General features: G+C 42.7%; 1 protein-coding gene across 4 annotated transcripts in view; it reads right to left on the bottom strand.

The window, feature by feature from the left end:
• Positions 1–8,002: 8,002 nt before the first annotated feature.
• HELQ (helicase, POLQ like) overlaps positions 8,003–19,527 on the bottom strand; it is a 40,788-nt gene continuing 29,263 nt past the window's right edge. For 3 of the 4 annotated variants that reach the window (XM_075929508.2, XM_006110887.5, XM_006110888.5), the window contains exons 15-18: positions 19,139–19,312; positions 18,312–18,425; positions 12,332–12,466; positions 8,003–8,215 (exon numbers count right to left, since the gene is read on the bottom strand). In XM_075929508.2, coding sequence (XP_075785623.2) covers positions 8,111–8,215; positions 12,332–12,466; positions 18,312–18,425; positions 19,139–19,312 — 528 coding nt within the window. In that variant the 3' untranslated portion in view covers positions 8,003–8,110. Of the gene's footprint in view, positions 8,216–12,331; positions 12,467–18,311; positions 18,426–19,138; positions 19,313–19,527 lie in introns of those variants that run through there. The other variant, XR_012903987.2, reaches the window with a different exon arrangement.

Raw genomic sequence — 19,527 nt, 5'->3', positions numbered from 1 at the left:
CCCAGGGACTATAGAACAATTGACTAACCAATAAGAATTTATGAGGTTATTCGACTATTCAATTAACCGATATTTAACATCCCTAGTGCCTGTGGATGCTCCAGTGTTGATGACTGTGTAGCTGTACCAAAGACCACATGGAAGCCGGGTCTCCGAGTCATGACAATCACAGTCAATAGCGCTGCAGAGGCCATGGTAGTATCCTTAGCTAGACAAGATACCGTAATGCTTCATAAAGGAATCATTGGTGGACCATGTAGCCTGGGGTGGCCAATCATTTTTTTATTGGGGGCCACTTCAAAAGTTTTTGAAGTGGCGGGACACCTCAAATGGAAGGGGTGCAGCCAGGATACTCCTCTGCTTCCCCACCCACAGACCATAATTGGTCTGGGGGGAGCATGTAATGTCTTTGCTCCCCCCAGAAGTTCCCCCTAGGCGCCCATGCCCCTGGTGGTGGGAGGAGACTTCACAGGCTCCTCCTCCTGACCCCGGAGCTTGGGGACAAGGGAGCATATGAAGTCTCCTTCTGCCCTGCCAGGAGTGCGTTGTGCTTCTAAGCGCTGCACGCTCCTTGCAGGGTGGAGGAAACTTCGTGCACTTCCCTCCCACTCTCAAGCCTTAATTGGCCTGTGGGCAGGGGAGCAGTAGGGCCTCCACAGGCCAGATCAACCTGCATAGCAGACTGGATCTGGCCCACGGAGGCTCTTTTGCACACCCTGATGTAGCTGGTTGGCAACTCTGCCTTGGGCTTCGTGTAGTCAGCCCCTGGTCAGTTTCAGCAGCAGCGGCTGAATCTGGAGCCAGTTCCGACTTACGTACAAATTCAACTTAAGAACAAACCTATAGTCCCTATCTTGTACGTAACCCGGGGACTGCCTGTAGTGTGGGCTGCTGTATCAGCTACCTCCAGAGCTATTTGCCAAAGCGCACCCCTCCTGTACGATGGATTTTAATATTAACCGCTTTGAATCTGGTAGGTGTTCATAGAATCATAGAGATGGAAGAGACCTTAGAAGGTCATCAAGTCCAGTCCCCTGTCCAAGGCAGGACCAATCCCAATTAAATCAACCCAGCCAGAGCTTTGTCAAGCCGAGATTTAAACATCTCTAGGGATGGAGACTCCACTACTTCCCTAGGTAACCCATCCCAGTGCTTCACCACCCTCCTAGTGAAATAATTTTTCCTAATATCCAACCTGGACCTCTCCGACTGTAACTTGAGACCATTGCTCCTTGTTCTGCCATCTGTCACTACTGTGAACAGCCTCTCTCCAGCCTCTTTGGAACCTCCCTTCAGAAAGTTGAAGGCTGCTATCAAATCCCCCCTCACTCTTCTCTTCTGCAGACTAAATAGACCCAACTCCCTCAGCCTCTCCTCATAGGTCATATGCTCCAGCCCCCTAATCATTTTGGTTGCCCTCCGCATCCTTCCTGTAATTGGGGGCCTCGGTCATCCATCCACATGTGGACCCACAATCTCTCCCCAGACAACTCAGAGGCAGGGGGTTGCAGGCACACCTTCCACCTTTCTTTCTATGGCTCAGCAATCGAAACCTGAGGCAGGACAATTACCTGAAAAGGAAGAGCAGCAACCGGATATTTTCCTGACTGACAACTCCCCTGACGAAGCAGTTATCCCGGGCAATCAATCTCCTCCAGATGACCTGAAACAGTTTCAAGATCTGTTTAAAAGATGCTAGTCAGGAGATACAACTGACTGAGGTGCAAGAGAAACAACACCGCCTTCTTAAAAATCTTCAGCCCTCCCAGTGTGCAAAGACTGCATTCCCAATAGACAAGGCCATTATGGAGGCTGCGGATGAGATCTGGCAGATCCCACCATCAGTGCCTCCAACTAACAAACGTGCGGATAAAAAGTATTTTGTCCCTCCTAAGGGAGCTAACTTTTTATTTTCTCACCCACAACCCAACTCTTTGGTCGATGCCGCTCAACAAAAATCCAAACTTCCACAATATAAAAATATCATTGAGGATAATGAGAGTAAACACATGGATCTCTTCAGCAGGAAGCTTTATTCCTCATCATCACATCATGTCTGTTTAGCTAACTATGCCAGCCCTATCGTCAAACCACAACTTCGACAATTATACCAAGCTCACTACTCTAATGGAACACTGAGGGGAGTGGGGAAGTTGGATACCGGGAAGAAATGCAAAGAGGAACGAGCAACAAAGGTGGACCCCTGATTCAAATGCAGAGGGTAGGGCAATCAACTGGTTATCTAAGGTGTTTGTACACCAATGCGAGAAGCCTGGGCAACAAACAGGAAGAATTGGAGGCTCTGGCCCAGTCCAAGAACTACGATTTGATTGGCCTGGTTGTAAACAATTGATTGTGTGACGTGTCTTGGATAGAAGCTAGAGGCATGTAGTAAGACGTCTGTAGCTTCCATCCAGGACACATCACATGATCAATTGTGTACAGCCAGGCCTTAAGATACAACTGGAATTGCTCCAATCTCACAGAGACAAACACCTACAGGCTCTCTATCAAGCATTCTTAAATTTAAATACCTATCCGGGGAAGTGAAAAAACAACTGACAGAGCCAGATGAGTACCTGGCCATCTGCTTCTTCCACAGAAGCCCAAAAAGGAAAACAATAGAACATCACTAGTGATCATCTAACAGTCCCCAACTTAAACCTCCCCCCCACCAGTGCATCAACAACAATCTACAACCTATCCTGGAAAATGATCCCTCACTTTCACAGGCCTTGGGAGACTGGCCAGTCCTTGCCTACAGACAACCCCTAATCTGAAGCAAATTCTTTCCAGCAACCACACATCATACCTCAGACATACTCATCCAGGAGCCTACCCCTGCAACAAACACCATTACCAACTCTGTCCATACATCTATACACGCCGCACCATCACTTCAACCTAACCACATAAGCCACAACATCAGAGGCTCATGCAACAGCACATCTTCTAATGTGATATATGTCATTAAGGGCCAGCAATGCCTCCCTGCCATGTAGATTGGCCAAACTGGACAGTCTCTATGAAAAAGATTAAATGGACACAAGTTGGAGATCAGAAATGGTAATACACAAAAGGCCGCAGGAGCACATTTTAACCTATCTGGGCACTCATTAATGGATTTAAAAGTAGCCAGTCTCCTACAAAAGAATTTCAAGAACCAGCTAGAGAGAGAGAGAGACTGCGGAACTGTCCCTCATATGCAAATCAGACACTATCGCTCATAGCTTGAGCAAAGATATGCTCTGGATGGGCTGTTATACTTGATGTCATTTGGGTGTTGAATGTGACACACTTACAGCCCACTTAATTAGCCTCATTAGCACTGGCAATACTACTGACAGGGTTTCTCCCCTCCCCCTCCTTTTTCTGTTATAAATTTGGAGGTTCCCCCTCTTTTTCCTCCACGCATCTGAGGAAGTGGGTTTGGTCATATTATATCTATATCTATCTATCTATCTATCGTATATAAGGTGCTCCAGGACACACCTTTTTTGAGTTCCAGTGTTTCACACAGGGCTTCATAAAGAGAAGCTGCAGAAAAGTCATCAGAAGCCATAGGATTGAAGAACAGCTACTTCTAAAAGTTTCAAATTAAAAATAAAGGTCACTTGAGATTTTAAAAATAATTCAGCTACTCATTATGACAAATGAGTGGAACTGGCAACACAGGGAAATGCAAGAGTAAAAATAAGATAAAAAAAGGAAACATTTCATTGTTGTGCAGGAACATTGGGTTTGTCATGCTGCCAAAGGATATGACTTGGTTGCCATTCAGTGGAATGTAAATACTCTCCAAGGAATATACAACTGGCAATTTTATATCATTTAGGGCCATTACACAGCTCAATACACTGAAACATCAGAAGTACAACAGAAACTAAATGATCACTTTCTACCAACAAAGGGCAACACATTTAACTAAAGTAAGTGGCTTATTATTACAAGTGTAACCCAAAATGGAGGCTACTCTTAAAGGGTAAAATATTAAAATAGGAGTGTGTGCATGCTCTGGAATTGCCTTCTCAGAACCAACACATTTCTCTCACATAGTGGCTGTGATCAAAACAGCAATTTAAGCCTGGACTCCCCTTTAGAAGTAGCTTGTGTATTTGGTCCATCTTTAAAACTGATCTAACCAAAGAAGCTGTGAATCCTGACTCTAGACCCCTGCTAAAGCTCTAGGAACATGCTGAATCCCTTTTGTCATGGTCAAATAGACGTAAGACCTGCCCAGTTCCTTTTAATGCAAGAAAAATCCTTTACTCCCTCAAAAATGTACAAAGCCATCTTGGGGTGAGCTTTTTGACAGTAAGACATACTGTAACGGGATCTAGACTCACCCCCATTGTGCTCCTGCTAGTCACACTGGGAATTAGCTCTGTCCTCAGCAGGGCACCCCCTTCTGGCTGGTGTCTCATCCATTGTCGCTCCACGCTCTGTTCTGGACCCGCGTGACTCACAGGATCACAGTGGCCTCTTCAGGACACTGCCCTCTGGCCTCCACCATGCTGGTTTTTTGCCCCCCTTCTGGGGGTATCAGCAGTCCTCAGCCTTGCACCTGCCACTGTGGCCAACTGCAGCTTCAATCAAGCCCTTCACCTCCGGGGCAAGCCACAATCTATAAAGGTTACTCTTCAATGTGATTAAGTCCAGTACAAGGAGGAAGGGGAGACCTAGGCCCATCCACTGCTCGGGGTCCCAGCTAAGGGACCCTCTGGCAGCAGCTTTGTCCTGTCCTCTCTCCCTCTTCTGTCTCCTGTTTCCTTAGCCACTTTCCCTATGGCCCTTGCATCCTCCTGGCCCTTATATCAAGGTCTGCAGCCTGGCAGGTCACAGGATGGAGTGTCTCTCTCTCTCTAGCTTCTCTGAGCCAGACCAGCACTGCTCTCTCTAATGTGCTTCTCTGGGAACCAGTCCTGCACACTGACTGCTTAGGACCCAACTGCCCACCTCTTTGCTGAGCAGGTCCTTTTAACCAGGGCTGCCCTAGCAAGCTGTCCTCCAATTGTCTTCTTACAAGCCTCTCCTTGATTTGCCAGGTCTCTGTGCAGGTTCCTTCTAGCCCGCTTTATCCTCTTCTGGCCAAAGTGGGGCAAGCCAACCCTCTACACGTACCATAACAGGCAATTTATCAGCAATGGGCAATAAACACCCAGTGTGATACCTTGAATTGACTAGCTTATTTTAGTCAGAGACAATAAAGTACAAGTTGACTAATGTACTGTTCATTTCAGCACATGACATATCAAACACATCAATTCTAAAGACAGCAGGGCAAAGGTCACATCAGAGAATGCTTGTGCATTGATCCTCCATCTGGCACTGCCCAGCAGCAGAAATGACAAATACCAACCTAATTTCTCCCCAGACTGCGATTTGAGGAATTAAATTCAGCTGCTGTTTCAAATACATATAACTCTTCACTCTGTCTTTTGAGGAGGACCAAGTTTTGTAGCCTTTTGGAGAACACTTCACATAATCTCTACGTGTATCATCATGACTAAATCCCATTTCTATGGTAACAGCACTATCACACTACTTTGTACACCACAAAACTAACAATGCAGTATGCGCCAAAGGGAGTAAATGACCCAATACCAACGGGCATTAAAAGGCCCGTTTTCCTGTTTAGTTTCATCAGTGAAGGGAAGATCATATCAAATGACATTAATTAAGAGTTTACAGTCAATACAAAATAGCAGTACATTACAATGTTAATAGACCCTGAGATTACCATAAATCAGTATTTCACATAGCTTACTTACATAGGTTTTACTATAACGTTAATTACCGTAATGTAGTACTGAGGTACCAATGCTGAATCCCAAACAGTGTTCTATTAGCTTGCTCACAGTCCTTGTGAGTGTTATTAGAATCCAAACAGTCCCATACAGCCCTTTTTCCTTGAGATTTGAACAAAACTGGAGAGCCAAACAATCCTATTACCTTAGATCTACCAGTCCTGACAAAGACTTAAGACATAACTAAAAAGGACCCCTATAAAGATTGTGTTTATTGTTCTTTGTGATTCCTCCCTCACACTGCTCTTCACATTTCTAATTTATCAACATCATAAATAAAAACTCCAAGCAAATTAATTCTTTATTGGAAACTATTCATATTAGCCCTATGTAGTAAGAACAGGCCCTGACAATGGAGGCCTGATGTGAGGCCTAAACAACAGTCAATGCTTTGCTAACAAAGCAAAGTTAAGTTGTGAGCAAAAGGCAGATCCTGTTCACAGAAATTCGGCAAGAACAGGGTTGCTGATATTGCAGAAACACACATACCTAGGAGGTACTGGGCACAGGCCATGCACGTACACATTCCAGGAGGATGGTAACAGAACATCTCGCTGCAGAAACAGCTTGGTACCAGTACATTCCCCATAGGTAATAGGGACATACCAACCCAGGTTCAGCGCAGAGTTGGGATGACAGCATGATGTATGGTGGTTTGATCAAAACATCACTACGTACAAGGTAATGGGTGGTATCTAGGTACGTCAGGGGGTGTCAACCTAATACATTTAAGTGTGGTACCTTGAAACGTAAGAAGTTTGTATGTGGGTATAAAAGTGTATCTCAGAGGGGCTGTCTTAGTCCAGCCAAGGGTATAGCAGAAACTCCTGGCTGTTAACTGAGCTGAGTCCATTGACAAGGTGTACGTATGTAGTGTAAACTGTTGACTTCTGGTCTAGATGCCCAGGATGCTAGAGGCCATGCGTCGTTTGACAATAAACCTGGTTCCAGTGCCTTCGCACCTTGTCTGATTTGTGGATATTGGGGGATCTCAGAAGTCTGAGGTGGTGGTTACATGCGCAGACCCTGCACAGCATTCGGAGACAGTACACGTATGCACTCAGCCGAACGATTATCAACATGGAAGGGAGCAGAACAAATGTCAGAACACCACACCCATGGTGGCATCTGACTCCACCCTACTTTAGAGAATCCACAGCAAGCAAGAACCATTTTAAGTAGTCTCTAACAATAGAAAGCACTGGGGATTTCTACAGTGGACGTAAGAGACAACTGGGAATACTTATGTCATGGTAAATATTAGTTGAGCAGTTTGGCAAAGGCTGGGAAGACTACATATTTATTATTTTTAAATTTAACTTAGCAATGTGTCTTTCTGCATCCCAAAAAGGGCAGTCTGCTAGGTAGTGAAATGTCTAGCAACACTTGGGCTACGTCTAGACTGGCCCCTTCTTCGGAAGAGGCTTGCTAATTTCTAACTTTGGAATAGGGAAATCCGCGGTGGATTTAAATATCCCCTGCGGGATTTAAATAAACATGGCCGCCGCATTTTTTCCGGCTTGGGGAAAAGCCGGAAAAGAGCATCCAGACTGGCACGATCCTCCGGAATAAAGCCCTTTTCCGGAGGATCTCTTATTCCTACTTGAAAGTAGGGAATGCGATTTTCATTTAGCAATAAACAGATGTTAGGGAGAAGTTACAGAAACAACTAGAAAAGTCTCTAAACCAAGGAAACCCATATGTCAGCATAGACAATGTGACTATGGCACTGACCTCATGACAGTTAGGTAGAAGAGGTGCTTAGATTAGTTAATCTTTAGACAAGTACTGTACAGGACTTCTCACACAGTTTCCAAATCATGTTCTAGTAGCTCCTACTTGAAAACAGACTTAATATAGACTAAACTACCTCACTGTTTTGGTAATGCAGGTAAGTATCTCCAAGGGGACTAATAATGGGAATAAATTAATCTTCACTTGTTTCCAAATTGAAGTCTAACCCTTAGTTCTAGAGATGAAAGTCTGCGCACTGAATAGTCAACTAACATTGTATCTACTATTCAATGCAATTGGATAAAGCCACCTCCTGCATTTATAGAACTGTATTTGTAGTGCCATTTTTTGATTCCTCCTCATCAGTCAGTGAAGAGATTCAATGATCGGATCATACAAATGACAGAGTTATAAGACTATTCTGATTTCAAAATGTACAAAAAAATTAGGGATACAAAAAAGATGTTCTGAATATTTATTATGAGAACAGGAGCTTTTAGTTACACATATGTACATTAAAAAGCATTAAAATAATTTTAAGAGCTGAGAATTCCACTGCATCATGTTTTTTATGGCAAAGTTATTAGGATGATGTCCTCAGATGGATCTTTAGGCACCTTCAACAGTTCTTCAACTTCTTCTTGTAGAGCCTCAGCTTTTTCACTTAGCAGCATCTGCACCCACAAATTATGAGGAGACAGAGCACACACAAAGGACAATGCATTTATTCAATAGTGCATTTATTCAGTTCAGTGGTAAGATGAAACCCCAACATTCCCTGCATCAGTGATTCCCAACCTTTTCTGTACCACAGACGGGCAAACCCATTCACAAACTTTTGGTGGGGGACTGGTAACATTTTATTTGCATATTTGTTATGCAAATAATGAATACGCAAATATGAAAATAAAATATTACTGGTCTGCCAAAAGCTCTGGCCCCCAGAGCCATTGCGAACAGCTGGCTTCAGCTCCGGCAGTCACCACAGGGCAGCCAGCTGCTGCAGCTGAAGTGGTCTGTTTGCGGTGGCTTTGGGGTACACGCCAGCCTCCTTAGCCTCCCAGTGCCAGCTCCTAACCCCTAGAGACCCCCAGCCCTTCACTATCCCTCAACACCAGCCACTGACACAAAAGTCTCCTGCACCCAACCTCCCCAGTGCCAGCCCCCTGCCTCAGAGCCGCCTAGTGCCAGTCCCCATCCCAAATGCCTTAGTGCCAGCCACTGCCCCATAGAGCCTCCCACCACCAGACCCACCCCCCCAGTGCCAACCTCCTGTTTCCAGAACTCCCAGTGTCATCCCCCCGACTCAGGTTGCCCCAGGAGCCCCCAGTGTCAGCCCCCTACCTCTTAAGAGTTACCTAGTACTAGGCCCTGCCCTCAGAGCCCACCAGTGTTAGTTTCACTCCCAGAATGCCAGCCCCCGTCTCTTAGATCCCCTCACCTCCTAATCCCCCAACACTAGCCCTGGAGCCACCACTGCCTGCCCCATCTCACTCAGCTAGCCCTGTGCTGCCTCCCAGCTGTCAGCTGAGCACTGCTGCCCGGGCTGTGGCTGCTCTAAGGCTGCTGTGCCGGGCTCCGCACAGCCCTCCGCCACGCAGCAAGGCGCTTTTCCGTGTCCGGGACAAGAACCCACCCCTGCCCGACTCTGGTTGGCTGAGAGGCAGGACAGGACATGTCTCTCCCAAAAGCTGCAGAGGAAGGGAGGTGCTGGGCAGTGTACCCCAGCCCCAGCCCCCAGAGCCACTGCAGCCCAGTGGTTGGGAACCGCTGCCCTACATCACACTTAATCATTCAAACACAAGCTAAGAAGTTAGGTTATTAGGAACAAAATTACTATAATCTTGTTTTAAGACTTGCAAGCCACTAGGAGGATTTTCACATTTAATTTATCAATTCCATCCTACTTCAGTTTAAACTTAATGTGTCAAATCTAGAGGATTAGAAAATGTGTCATAATATGTACTGATTACAATTTGTATTGACCGTTCTAAGAAATGAGCAGAATTTCTTCTTGTTCTATTAACTCAGCTATATAAATAGGAAAATGTATGCCATTTAAACATTACAATCTCACAAATTTTTAGTGGTTTTGTTAAAAGCACTTTCAACAATGGGAAAACTTTTTAAATTGTAAAAACACTCAGAAAGTTAATGTTGACAAGTTGATCACAGAAATAAACAAAGCAGATGGATTCCTTGCATTAAGGAACAGTTGTATGCCTGTTATTAAAACCTTAAACATACTGTAGAAGATCACAGCGTTTCATGAATGTTTTGTAGCACCACATTTATTTTATTCTTCAGATTTCAGAAGTGGTATATTACTTTTGTTTCTTGGTGCTGTATTTAAAGTCCCTGGCATAGATATAGCTTAGAAATGTCAGATGAAAGCCAAACTTATATAAGCAGCACTTTGTTAAACTGGTACTAAAACTAAGTACGCCAACCCTAATTTATATGAATTATAAGATTTTCCTTCATATTATAAAGTGCTGCTGTTTCACCAGGCTTAGTAAATGAACTGCCTCTGCTGACTTGGTTACAAAAGTTGAACTACTTCTAGTTATTCTGACATTGTTGATGCTACCACACAAACAAGTGTATGAGCTGAGAGTTGGTTAGGAAAATGCTGTGAACAGGAAGAAAAAGCAAATTCTGCTTGTAATTTTTGTTCCGAGATTGGTCATATTTATTATGATCTCTGCTCTTCGATTATTTATCTGTTTAGCATTCACCATGCTTTACAGACACATTCGAAGCCAAAGTCTTTACCCTAAGGAGCATATGTTCTAATCTAAACAGATGATATACAAAGTAAAGAAAAGGATAGGGAGACAGTATGACTAAAAGTAATATGACCACAAAACTAAAGTTAAGTACACATTGTTAGTTCTATAACTTGTGCATTTTTTTAAACATTCTATAGTAAGCTGGCAATTTGTTAGGGGGCTGGAGAAGTGGGCAGGATATAATTTATAATTAAGAACTGTAACTTAGATGGGGCTACTATAAGCTGGGTGCATAACTGGCTGGATAACCGTTGTCAGGGAGTAGTTATTAACAGTTCTCAATCTTGCTGGAAAGGTATAACAAGCGGGGCTCTGCAGGGGTCTGTTTTGGGACTGGTTCTATTCAATATCTTCAAAAACAAATTAGATATTGGCATAGAGAGTATGCTTATTAAGTTTCCAGATGATACCAAGCTGGGAGGGATTGCAACTGCTTTGGAAGACAGGGTCATAATTCAAAATGATCTGGACAAATGGTCTGAGGTAAACAGAATGAAGTTTAATAAGGACAAATGCAAAGTGCTCCACTTAGGAAGGGACAATCACTTTCACACATACAGAATGGGAAGCGACTGTCTGGGAAGGGGTACTGCAGAAAGGAATCTAGGGGTTATAGTGGACCCCAAGCTAAATATGAGTCAACAGTGTGATGCTGTTGCAAAAAAAGCAAACATGATTCTGGGATGCATTAACAGGTATGTTGTGAGCAAGATACAAGAAGGTCATTCTTCTGTTCTACTCTGCGCTGATTAGGCCTCAGTTGGAGTACTGTGTCCAGTTCTGGGCACCACATTTCAAGAAAGGTGGAGAAATTGGAGAAGGTCCAGAGAAGAGCAACAAGAATGATTAAAATTCTAGAGAACATGACCTATGAAGGAAGACTGAAAGAATTGGGCTTGTTTAGTTTGGAAAAGAGAAGATCGAGAGGGGACATATCATCAGCTTTCCGGTATCGAAAAGGGTGTCCCAAGAAGGAGGGAGAAAAATTGATCTTCCTGGCCTCTGAGCATAGAACAAGAAGCAATGGACTTAAATTGCAACAAGGGAGGTTTAGGTTGGACATTAGGAAAAAGTTCTTAACTGTCAGGTTGGTTAAACACTGGAATAAATTGCCCAGGGAGATTGTGGAATCTCCATCTCGGGAGATATTTAAGAGTAGGTTAGATAAATGTCTATCAAGGATGGTCTAGACAATACTGGGTCCTGCCATGAGGGCAGGGGACTGGACTCGATCTCTTGAGGTCCCATTCGGTCCTAGTATTCTATGATTCTATCTTCTCCTACCATGATCAGTGCTACAGTTTCCAGATGTTAAATTCCGAGGCACTAAACTGCCTCACAGTGGTGAACGTGCAACTGTAATTACTGCATGGAACTAGGAGCCGGGTCACTGATTCCCTACATGGCCTTAGACATGTTAATCAACTTCTTTGCCTCAGTTTCTCTACTAGTTAGGTGGGAATACTCCTTCTCTCTCATCTTGTACAATCCTTTGAGATCATTGGATGGAAATAATACTTTGCACTTGATAGCACTTAGACACCGTTGAGGCACAGGGGTCATCCAAGGACTCCTTCATTTCTTTTATAGCAACATGAAGGAAACCCCACTGGGGAAACAGAGTTCGATTAGGGATTTATTACAGTCCTCAGAGGCTCAAAAATTAAGAGCCAGATTTTCCAAAGGAACTCCGCACTTAGTTTCCATATATATATATATATATATATATATAAAAACATAAACAACCCCCCCCCCCCCATACATGGGAGATTTAAGTGGAAAATTTCCACTAGTAAATTTTGCATGTTGATCCTAGCTAGTCACAAATTACTTCATCAATCTTCTGGGGAAAGATACAGACACTAAGTATCTCTCCACTCTTGTAGCCTAATCAGTTTCCCTCTGCTGGCCAACCCTTTTTCTATGTCAAAGTTTTCACTCACAGTTCCATCTTTGCCAATATGCATTTCATGGCTCAAGTAGTCAAGTTCTGCTCACCTTTGCAGATGAAACAATTTGTCTAGCTTGACGTCGTGACAAATGCTCGATCATCTTGACCAATGTTTCTGGATTCGCATTAGCTAGATGTGCTAGAGTTTTATATCCTGAATCATACAGCTGTTTTGCTCGAGACTGCAAGTCAAAAACAAGGCAGTTTTAGAAAGTAGATTAGTAAATAAAAAGTCCAAACCTCTGATCTCACCTCTCAATTCATTCATCTCTTAGCTAATCTGATTACTTCAAAGAGCAGCAGAGTGATACTGTACATAAATGAAGTCCACTTACTGTTACAAAAGTTTACTAAATTAAATTTGCTCCTGAAAAAGCCATTATTTCTTCTCTACATCCTTATTCAGCTCTTAGTAACCTTTCTGTCTTTTCCACATCATTTCCTCTCAAGAAATGGATTTGTATAGACCTCTTTCCTCTTATTGTTATCTCTTAGCATTCATTGTCCTCTATGAAAGCTAAGCACATTTGAAATATCTGGCCACTTCATTTAAGAGCCTAAATGGAAACAGCTGAGTGCTTTAAAATCTGTCTCTAAGTGTTGATCCTGTGAGGACTGCCACTGCCATGAAATGAGAATGCTCAATAGCCGTACAGTCTCCGATAATAAGCTTAGAACAGAAAAAGTATTTTAATTTTATAGATCATATTTTGTTTTTCTTCCAACATCTGAGTAATACCACCCTTGTTTAACTTTTTAGGACTGACAAGCAATTACAAAGTTAATCACGATTAATTGCATGATCAAATCACACTGTTAAACATTAATAGAATACCGTTAACTTAAATATTTGAATGTTTTCAGGGGGCGAGGTGGGTGGCATGGTGGGGAGTTTTGGCCTTCATGGCCAGGGAGCTCTAGCCTGGCTGGGGAGCTCTGGCTATAAACAGGGAGCTCTGGATGTGGCAGCAGCCAAGGGAGCTCCAGACCCAGCCCCATTCTTGGCTCCAGAAGCCAGGGAGGGCCAGCCCCAGCAGTAGTCCACATACCCACTCAGTTCTACTTCTTGTTCAGCCAATCGCTCAGACCAGTGTTTCCCAATTTTATTTGGCCATGGAACCCCTAGGATTGTTCACAATTCAAACAAACAAACAAACAAACAAAAAAGGACCCACTGCCACTTTTCGGTGAGCAAAAAGAGTCCAGACGCAAAAAAGCTCTGTCTCGAAGAGGGGACAGGAGCGTGCCAGATCTCTCAGAACCCTTACTTTCGCAGAGCGCCGATTGGCAAACACTGGCTCAGACAAACAAGTCTAGTTACTATTTGCGGGAGATAATACACCCACTTCTTGTTTACAATGTCACCTGAAAGCAAGAGCAGGCATTCACCTGGCATTGTTGCAAGGTATTTATGTCCAGATGCCCTAAAGATCTGCATGCCGCTTCATGCTTCAACCACCATTGACAGGCTATGCTAGATAACGAGAGAAGGCAGAGAGGACTGACATACGTTCATTTTCATTATCCAAGTCAGATGCCACCAACAGAAGGTTTATTTTCTTTTCTGGTGGGTTTAGGTTCTTTAGTTTCCACATCAGAGTGTTGCTCTGAAGACTTCTGAAAGCATGCTCCACACCTCGTTCTTATCAGATTTTGGAAGGTGCTTGAGATTCTTAAATTCTAGATCCAGTACTGTAGCTATTTTTAGAAATCTCACACTGGTACCTTCTTCATATTTTGTCATCTGCAGTGAAAGTATTTTTAAAACCAACACGTGCTGGGTCATTATCAGCAACTGCTATAACATGAAATATATGGCAGCATGCAGGTAAAACAGACCAGGAGAGACAATTCTCCTCTAAAGAGTTCAGTCACAAATTTAATTGATGCTTTTTTTTAAAATGAGCATTAGCATGGGAGCATGTAGGGATGTAATAGTGCAGTTGATTAACCAATAAGCAAAAGCTTATAGCTTAATGCTATAGACTACATGCATTCCCGCCCCCTTTACTTGCCAGTACATTTTTTAGTAGGCTGGCCAGCAATCTGGCTCAGTCCTGGCTTGCAACTGGTCTAAGACCTTCCCCTGCTGTGGCTCTGCATTTAAAATGTATTAGTAGCTGGGTGGTTAGGCAGCCCAGCTCAGTTCTGGCTTGCACCAGCTCCAGGAGCTCAGACCCACCCTAGACAGGAGCTGTTGCCTCCATCAGAAGTAGGAGCACAGTGAGACAGGCAGCTAGTCTGCAAAGGGAGCTGGTTTTTAAACTGGCTCCATCGCAGACCAGCTCCCACCTGGCACCCTGTGCTATTGCCTCCGATATAGAAGCAGCAGCAAGGAGTGGCAGGGGGCTACCTGATAAGAATCTTGAGGTTACTCGACTATTCAATTAACCGATATTTAACACCCCTAGGAGCATGTCCTATGGAGTAGAGGCTGAAGCATGAAGGGGCATATAAATGTTTAGCATATCTGGCACAAATACTTTCCAACGCTAGCTACAAAAGTGAAATGTGAATGCCTGTTCTCAGGTTCTGGTGACACTGTAAATAAGAAGCAGGCAGCAGTTACCTCCCATAACTGTAACCCAACTTCCTCTCTCAGCTGAGCAAGGAGTAGAACCAAGTGAACTTCTAGGCTCTTAAGTTTTACATTGTATTTTGTTTTTGAATGCAGTTCTGTAACAAAACCCTTTACATTCGTAAGTTACTCTTTCACAATCAAGAGATTGTACTATAGTATTTGCATGAGGTGAACTGAAAAAGACTTTTTTACAGTGCAAATAACTAATAAAAATCTGAAGTGGCCACTGTACACTTTGCATTGTAATAGAAAACAATGTATTTGAAAATGTAGAAAAACATCCAAAATATATAATAAATTTCAATTGTTATTCTACCATTTGACAGCACGTTTAATCATGATTAATTTTTTAAATGACAATTAATTTTTTTAATCAACAGCCCTATTGTTTTTGGATTGGGCGCAAAGCTGTGACTATGGATTCTCATATAAGGAAGAGCTATAGTATTTAAGAAATAGGATCATTCTTTTTATTATTGTTTGGTTTTCTTTTCTTAGTATGAACCTTAATAAAATGCCTGTTATAATGGAAAAAAACAAAGAAGCCAAAAATGGCACTTATGAGATAGATCTTTGTTGCAAAATTAGTTGCGCTAGGTCTTACACAGCATAATGACGACCACGGATATTGTGTTTTTTATATAAAACAAGGTAAATAAAGATTGTTCTGCAGCTTGAGCTAAATAAAAAGCTGAACTTGAATGCACAAATGCTATCCCCAGGCTTCACTGAACTTGAACTACCTTCCAGATTTTTTTTCTTCTCTTGCTTAGTTCCATTAATATTCTTCTATTCAGTCCTATCTGCTTACATTTTCCTTTTTAATAAAGAAACAAGCCTTAAAAGGTCTAGAGACTTTAAAATGTCCACTAGAGTAGTCCTGGACTAGAAATGTTTAACCATACAATTATAGGGCACGGACATCATAGAATAGTTTTGTAGCTGCCTGTACCTATCATCCCATATAGGAAAGACTGCATTGTCCAGTTACGTTATGTACTTGATAATTATAGTTTATTTGGATGGTTCAGGGTGTCCGCAGGATAGTGAATTCAGTCCTACAGGAACTATGTTATTTCATTCTTTTGACAATATGATTTTGGAGAAGAAGTACAGACAATGTTTCTCCCTCAGGGCCTTATTTGTAACATGGATTTTAATAGTGTTTCAGTCACCCAATTCCATGGGAGTCAGGCCTGCATTGCTGACCACACCGTACATTCAACATCTTCCAAAGGACACGTCTTGGGCAGTAGCCCATAGAGCAGCAGCAGTCATATTTTACCCTGATAACTGTAAAACAAAACTTTGACAGAACTATACAATTCCACTCTACTTCATTTAAAGAACAACTGAAGTGGTAAACAGACTCAGTTTCCCCTTTGTATCAAGTTCAGAAACCTTGACATGGAGAAAGGATTGGTCAGCAGAGGGAAACTGATGAGGCTATAGCCAGTTCCCTTTCTGAGCGCTAAGCACTACTACTGCTGAACAAGATGACAGTAGGAGCATTTGTCCACAGTATGATCTAATTGCAGAATCATTTAACTTTGAAATGAAGCCAGAGAATGCATATTAGATAGCACTCAAGGCAGTATTTACCAAAAAAGATTAACCTGAAGGAACCTGTTCAAATATCAAGTCAGAGACCCATATGATTTTCCCCCTAAACTGTGAGCATAATCAGAAAAGTCACTAAAAAAGTAGCACCTTCCAATTCAAGATGTCTGCTTCATGTAGGAAGCTAATCTCTTGACTACAGTGATAAATTAAATTACTTTTAACTCTTAACTCCTTTTAATGCCATTTTTTACTCCTGTTAACCTTGCAGAGCTACCGGTACTACAAAAGAAAACCCAGGATTCAGTTTTAGCTTGAGCATCACCAGAATTGGTAACCAGTGTACTGTGTGACATCTTCATTGTTGCTGTTGTAGCAGCCAGAAGGAAAAAGCAATCTGAATGCAAAATATGAGCTTGTAGTCACAGTTCCCCCTTAGCTACATAGTGCAGTTTACCATTAAGCCCCACACAAGAGCTATTAAGCCCTGTGCAGGGGCTCAGGACTGCAGTGGGGAAGAGACCTGAAGGGCCAGCAGAGAAGAACTGCTGTGGCTGGCAAAGAGGAGCCACTTCCCTACCAGCCCCAGAGGGAGCTACCCAAGTAAGCCTTAGTACCAATCCCGTGCCCCACCCTGAGAATCCTCCTAGCTCTGAGCATCCTTCTGCACCCCAAAGTCCTCATTCTTGACCCCATCTCTAGCCCAGAGCTTATACCCTCCTGCATTCTAATACCCAACCTAGAGCCTGTACCTCCACTCCTAAAACCCATCCCCCAGTCCTGTGTCTGTACCACCCTCCTACACTCCAACCACATCCCTAAGCCCCTTCCTAAACCTGGAGCCCCCCTGCTTCATCCCAAAGCCCATATCCCCAGCCCAGAGCCTGTACCCCCTACATCTCAAACCCTTCATGCCAATCCTACCCCATTGCCTCCCCCCCCAGCCAGAGCCCTTGCACCCCAAACATCTGTACCAGCCCTGAGACTCCAAACCCAGACCACCCTAGAAACTGCACCCCCAGCCAGAGCCCTCACATTCCTGCACCACAATCCTGACCCAGGCCTGAGCACCCTCTCCCACACTTAGAAACTCTTGACCCCACCCCTGCCTCATTAATTGTATTATGTGCACCAATATGATGGCGATATGTCATACATCACCTCTCCACTACAACACCTAAGAAAATGTATTTCACTCAGTGATGGAAAAAATTAGAGGGAACGCTGCTTTTACTGCTTACTGGGAATTGGTTTGCTGACAATTCGTAAAGTCAATGTTTGCTCACACTTTGGTTTGTTAAACATATTCAAATAACTAGTATCAGTCAGATTTGTTGCCATAAGCAAATAATAATGTAATGCAGGAAAAAGGTTCAACGCAATAGCAGTCTATGGAAACCCATCTTTATTCTGGACACGTGGATTCCAGGTACTGAGGGCATGAAGACATTTATAAATCTGTACTAGGGTACACTTGAGCCTGACAGTTTCCCTATCTACTTAAGCCCAAGCTTACTTCAGCAAATTCAAGCATAGTGAAAAGTAGTATAGTAAAGGCACAGGTCATTTTAGGCCATATAATCACTACATTATTTGTGCTTAATGGGGTATTTATGTAGCCAGCATATATTGGTCAACACTTTTTATTTATGAACAGATTAACTATGAAAGCCATTGAAGCACAAAGATGGCCCTCTACATTTAACAGCATAATTTTATTTTCACTGTAGATTCTGAAATGCAAAAAGATTTAACAAGGTTTTAGCAACATGCTAGATTCTTAATACAATTTTTTTTGGCTTCTTCCTTAAACATTTGAGAAAATCCTGGTTGAATTTAGGAATAAAGCTTAGAGATATATGAACTCCCAAATTAGGTTTACTAACCTCTAAAACCCCTGCCACCTCCATAAGAGGGATGAGTTCTGCCTTAACACAATAGGTCAGTCGCTTTGTAAGTTCTGTCAGCAGGGCTTTATAAACCCAAAATTCCTCCATCTCCTGTAAAAACAGAGGATGTTAAAGTCTGCAAAGTAACTTTACAATTCTAGTTGAATTCCTGTACTCTGGGCTAGTATTCTGGTTGGAGCATTGTCAAGGCAGCATATGTGTAGCTGTTGGAAGAGGGTTTATACCATTTTTAGTAATCCTTCTGGTCAGTTCCAAGAGTTCAATCCAGCATTCCTCAGCTAGTCATCCCAAACCTAGGCTCTTCAGAAGGGTGTGGAAATATTTTAGGGAGAACATGTTCTTTGGAAGTCATTTTGGACTTTCTGAATTTGTAAGGCCAAAGTAGTAGTTGGAACTGCCAATGCAGCCTTGTTTCCAAGAAGCCACCAGGCAATGAAACGGCCTGATTTTGTGTGGGAAAAAGGGAAAGCCTTTGTCAATGTGCATAATGACACTTTTGTAGCAAAGCTGCAAATACACGTGCTAGACTTGCTGTTTATTCAGAGCATAAGTGTATAAAAACTTGCCCTCAATATAAGAACTAATTGTTACAGCAAATATTTTTATATCTAACTTCATTTCTAAAAAGTAAATGTACATTGTTGGATAACGATGGCATGATTTTAATGCTCAGTAGTTAAGTTCTAAAATTCTACAGAAGAAAATCACCCTATATCTCAGACTTTGAGGATACATTTTTATATTATGTAAAACCAAAAATGTCCACCAATGCCATGCTAGACTGTTAGACTGACTTCTTTTACCTCACAAAAGTGCAGCACACAGGAGGAAAATGAGGCAGCAGAGTTCAGGAGATTTTGAACATATCCTCGAGACATGTTAAATTTTTCTGAAACATTCCATATGTTGGTCTCTTTCAATAGGTCATAAAGAACAAAGGACAGATACAGTCTATTTACAACACTGTTGTCCACATCCTGGCAAGACAGATAAACATGCTAAGTTAGAACTGTGAGCTAGAATCCAATAGATAAAACTGAAAGAGTATCAGAGAAGCACTCTACATTGCTAGGGGAATGGACTATCATAATAGGGCTTTTTCATCTCTAAACTTCTCTAATCCTATGAAACAGTCAAATGTAATAGGGTTGCATTTGAGAGTTTGGCTATGTCTAGACTGCAGGCTTCTTTC

This window comes from Pelodiscus sinensis, chromosome 4 (assembly GCF_052426305.1).
Source record: "Pelodiscus sinensis isolate ZL-2025 chromosome 4, ASM5242630v1, whole genome shotgun sequence".
NCBI lineage: Eukaryota > Metazoa > Chordata > Testudines > Trionychidae > Pelodiscus > Pelodiscus sinensis.
This window is presented reverse-complemented; position numbering and strand designations above follow the sequence as displayed.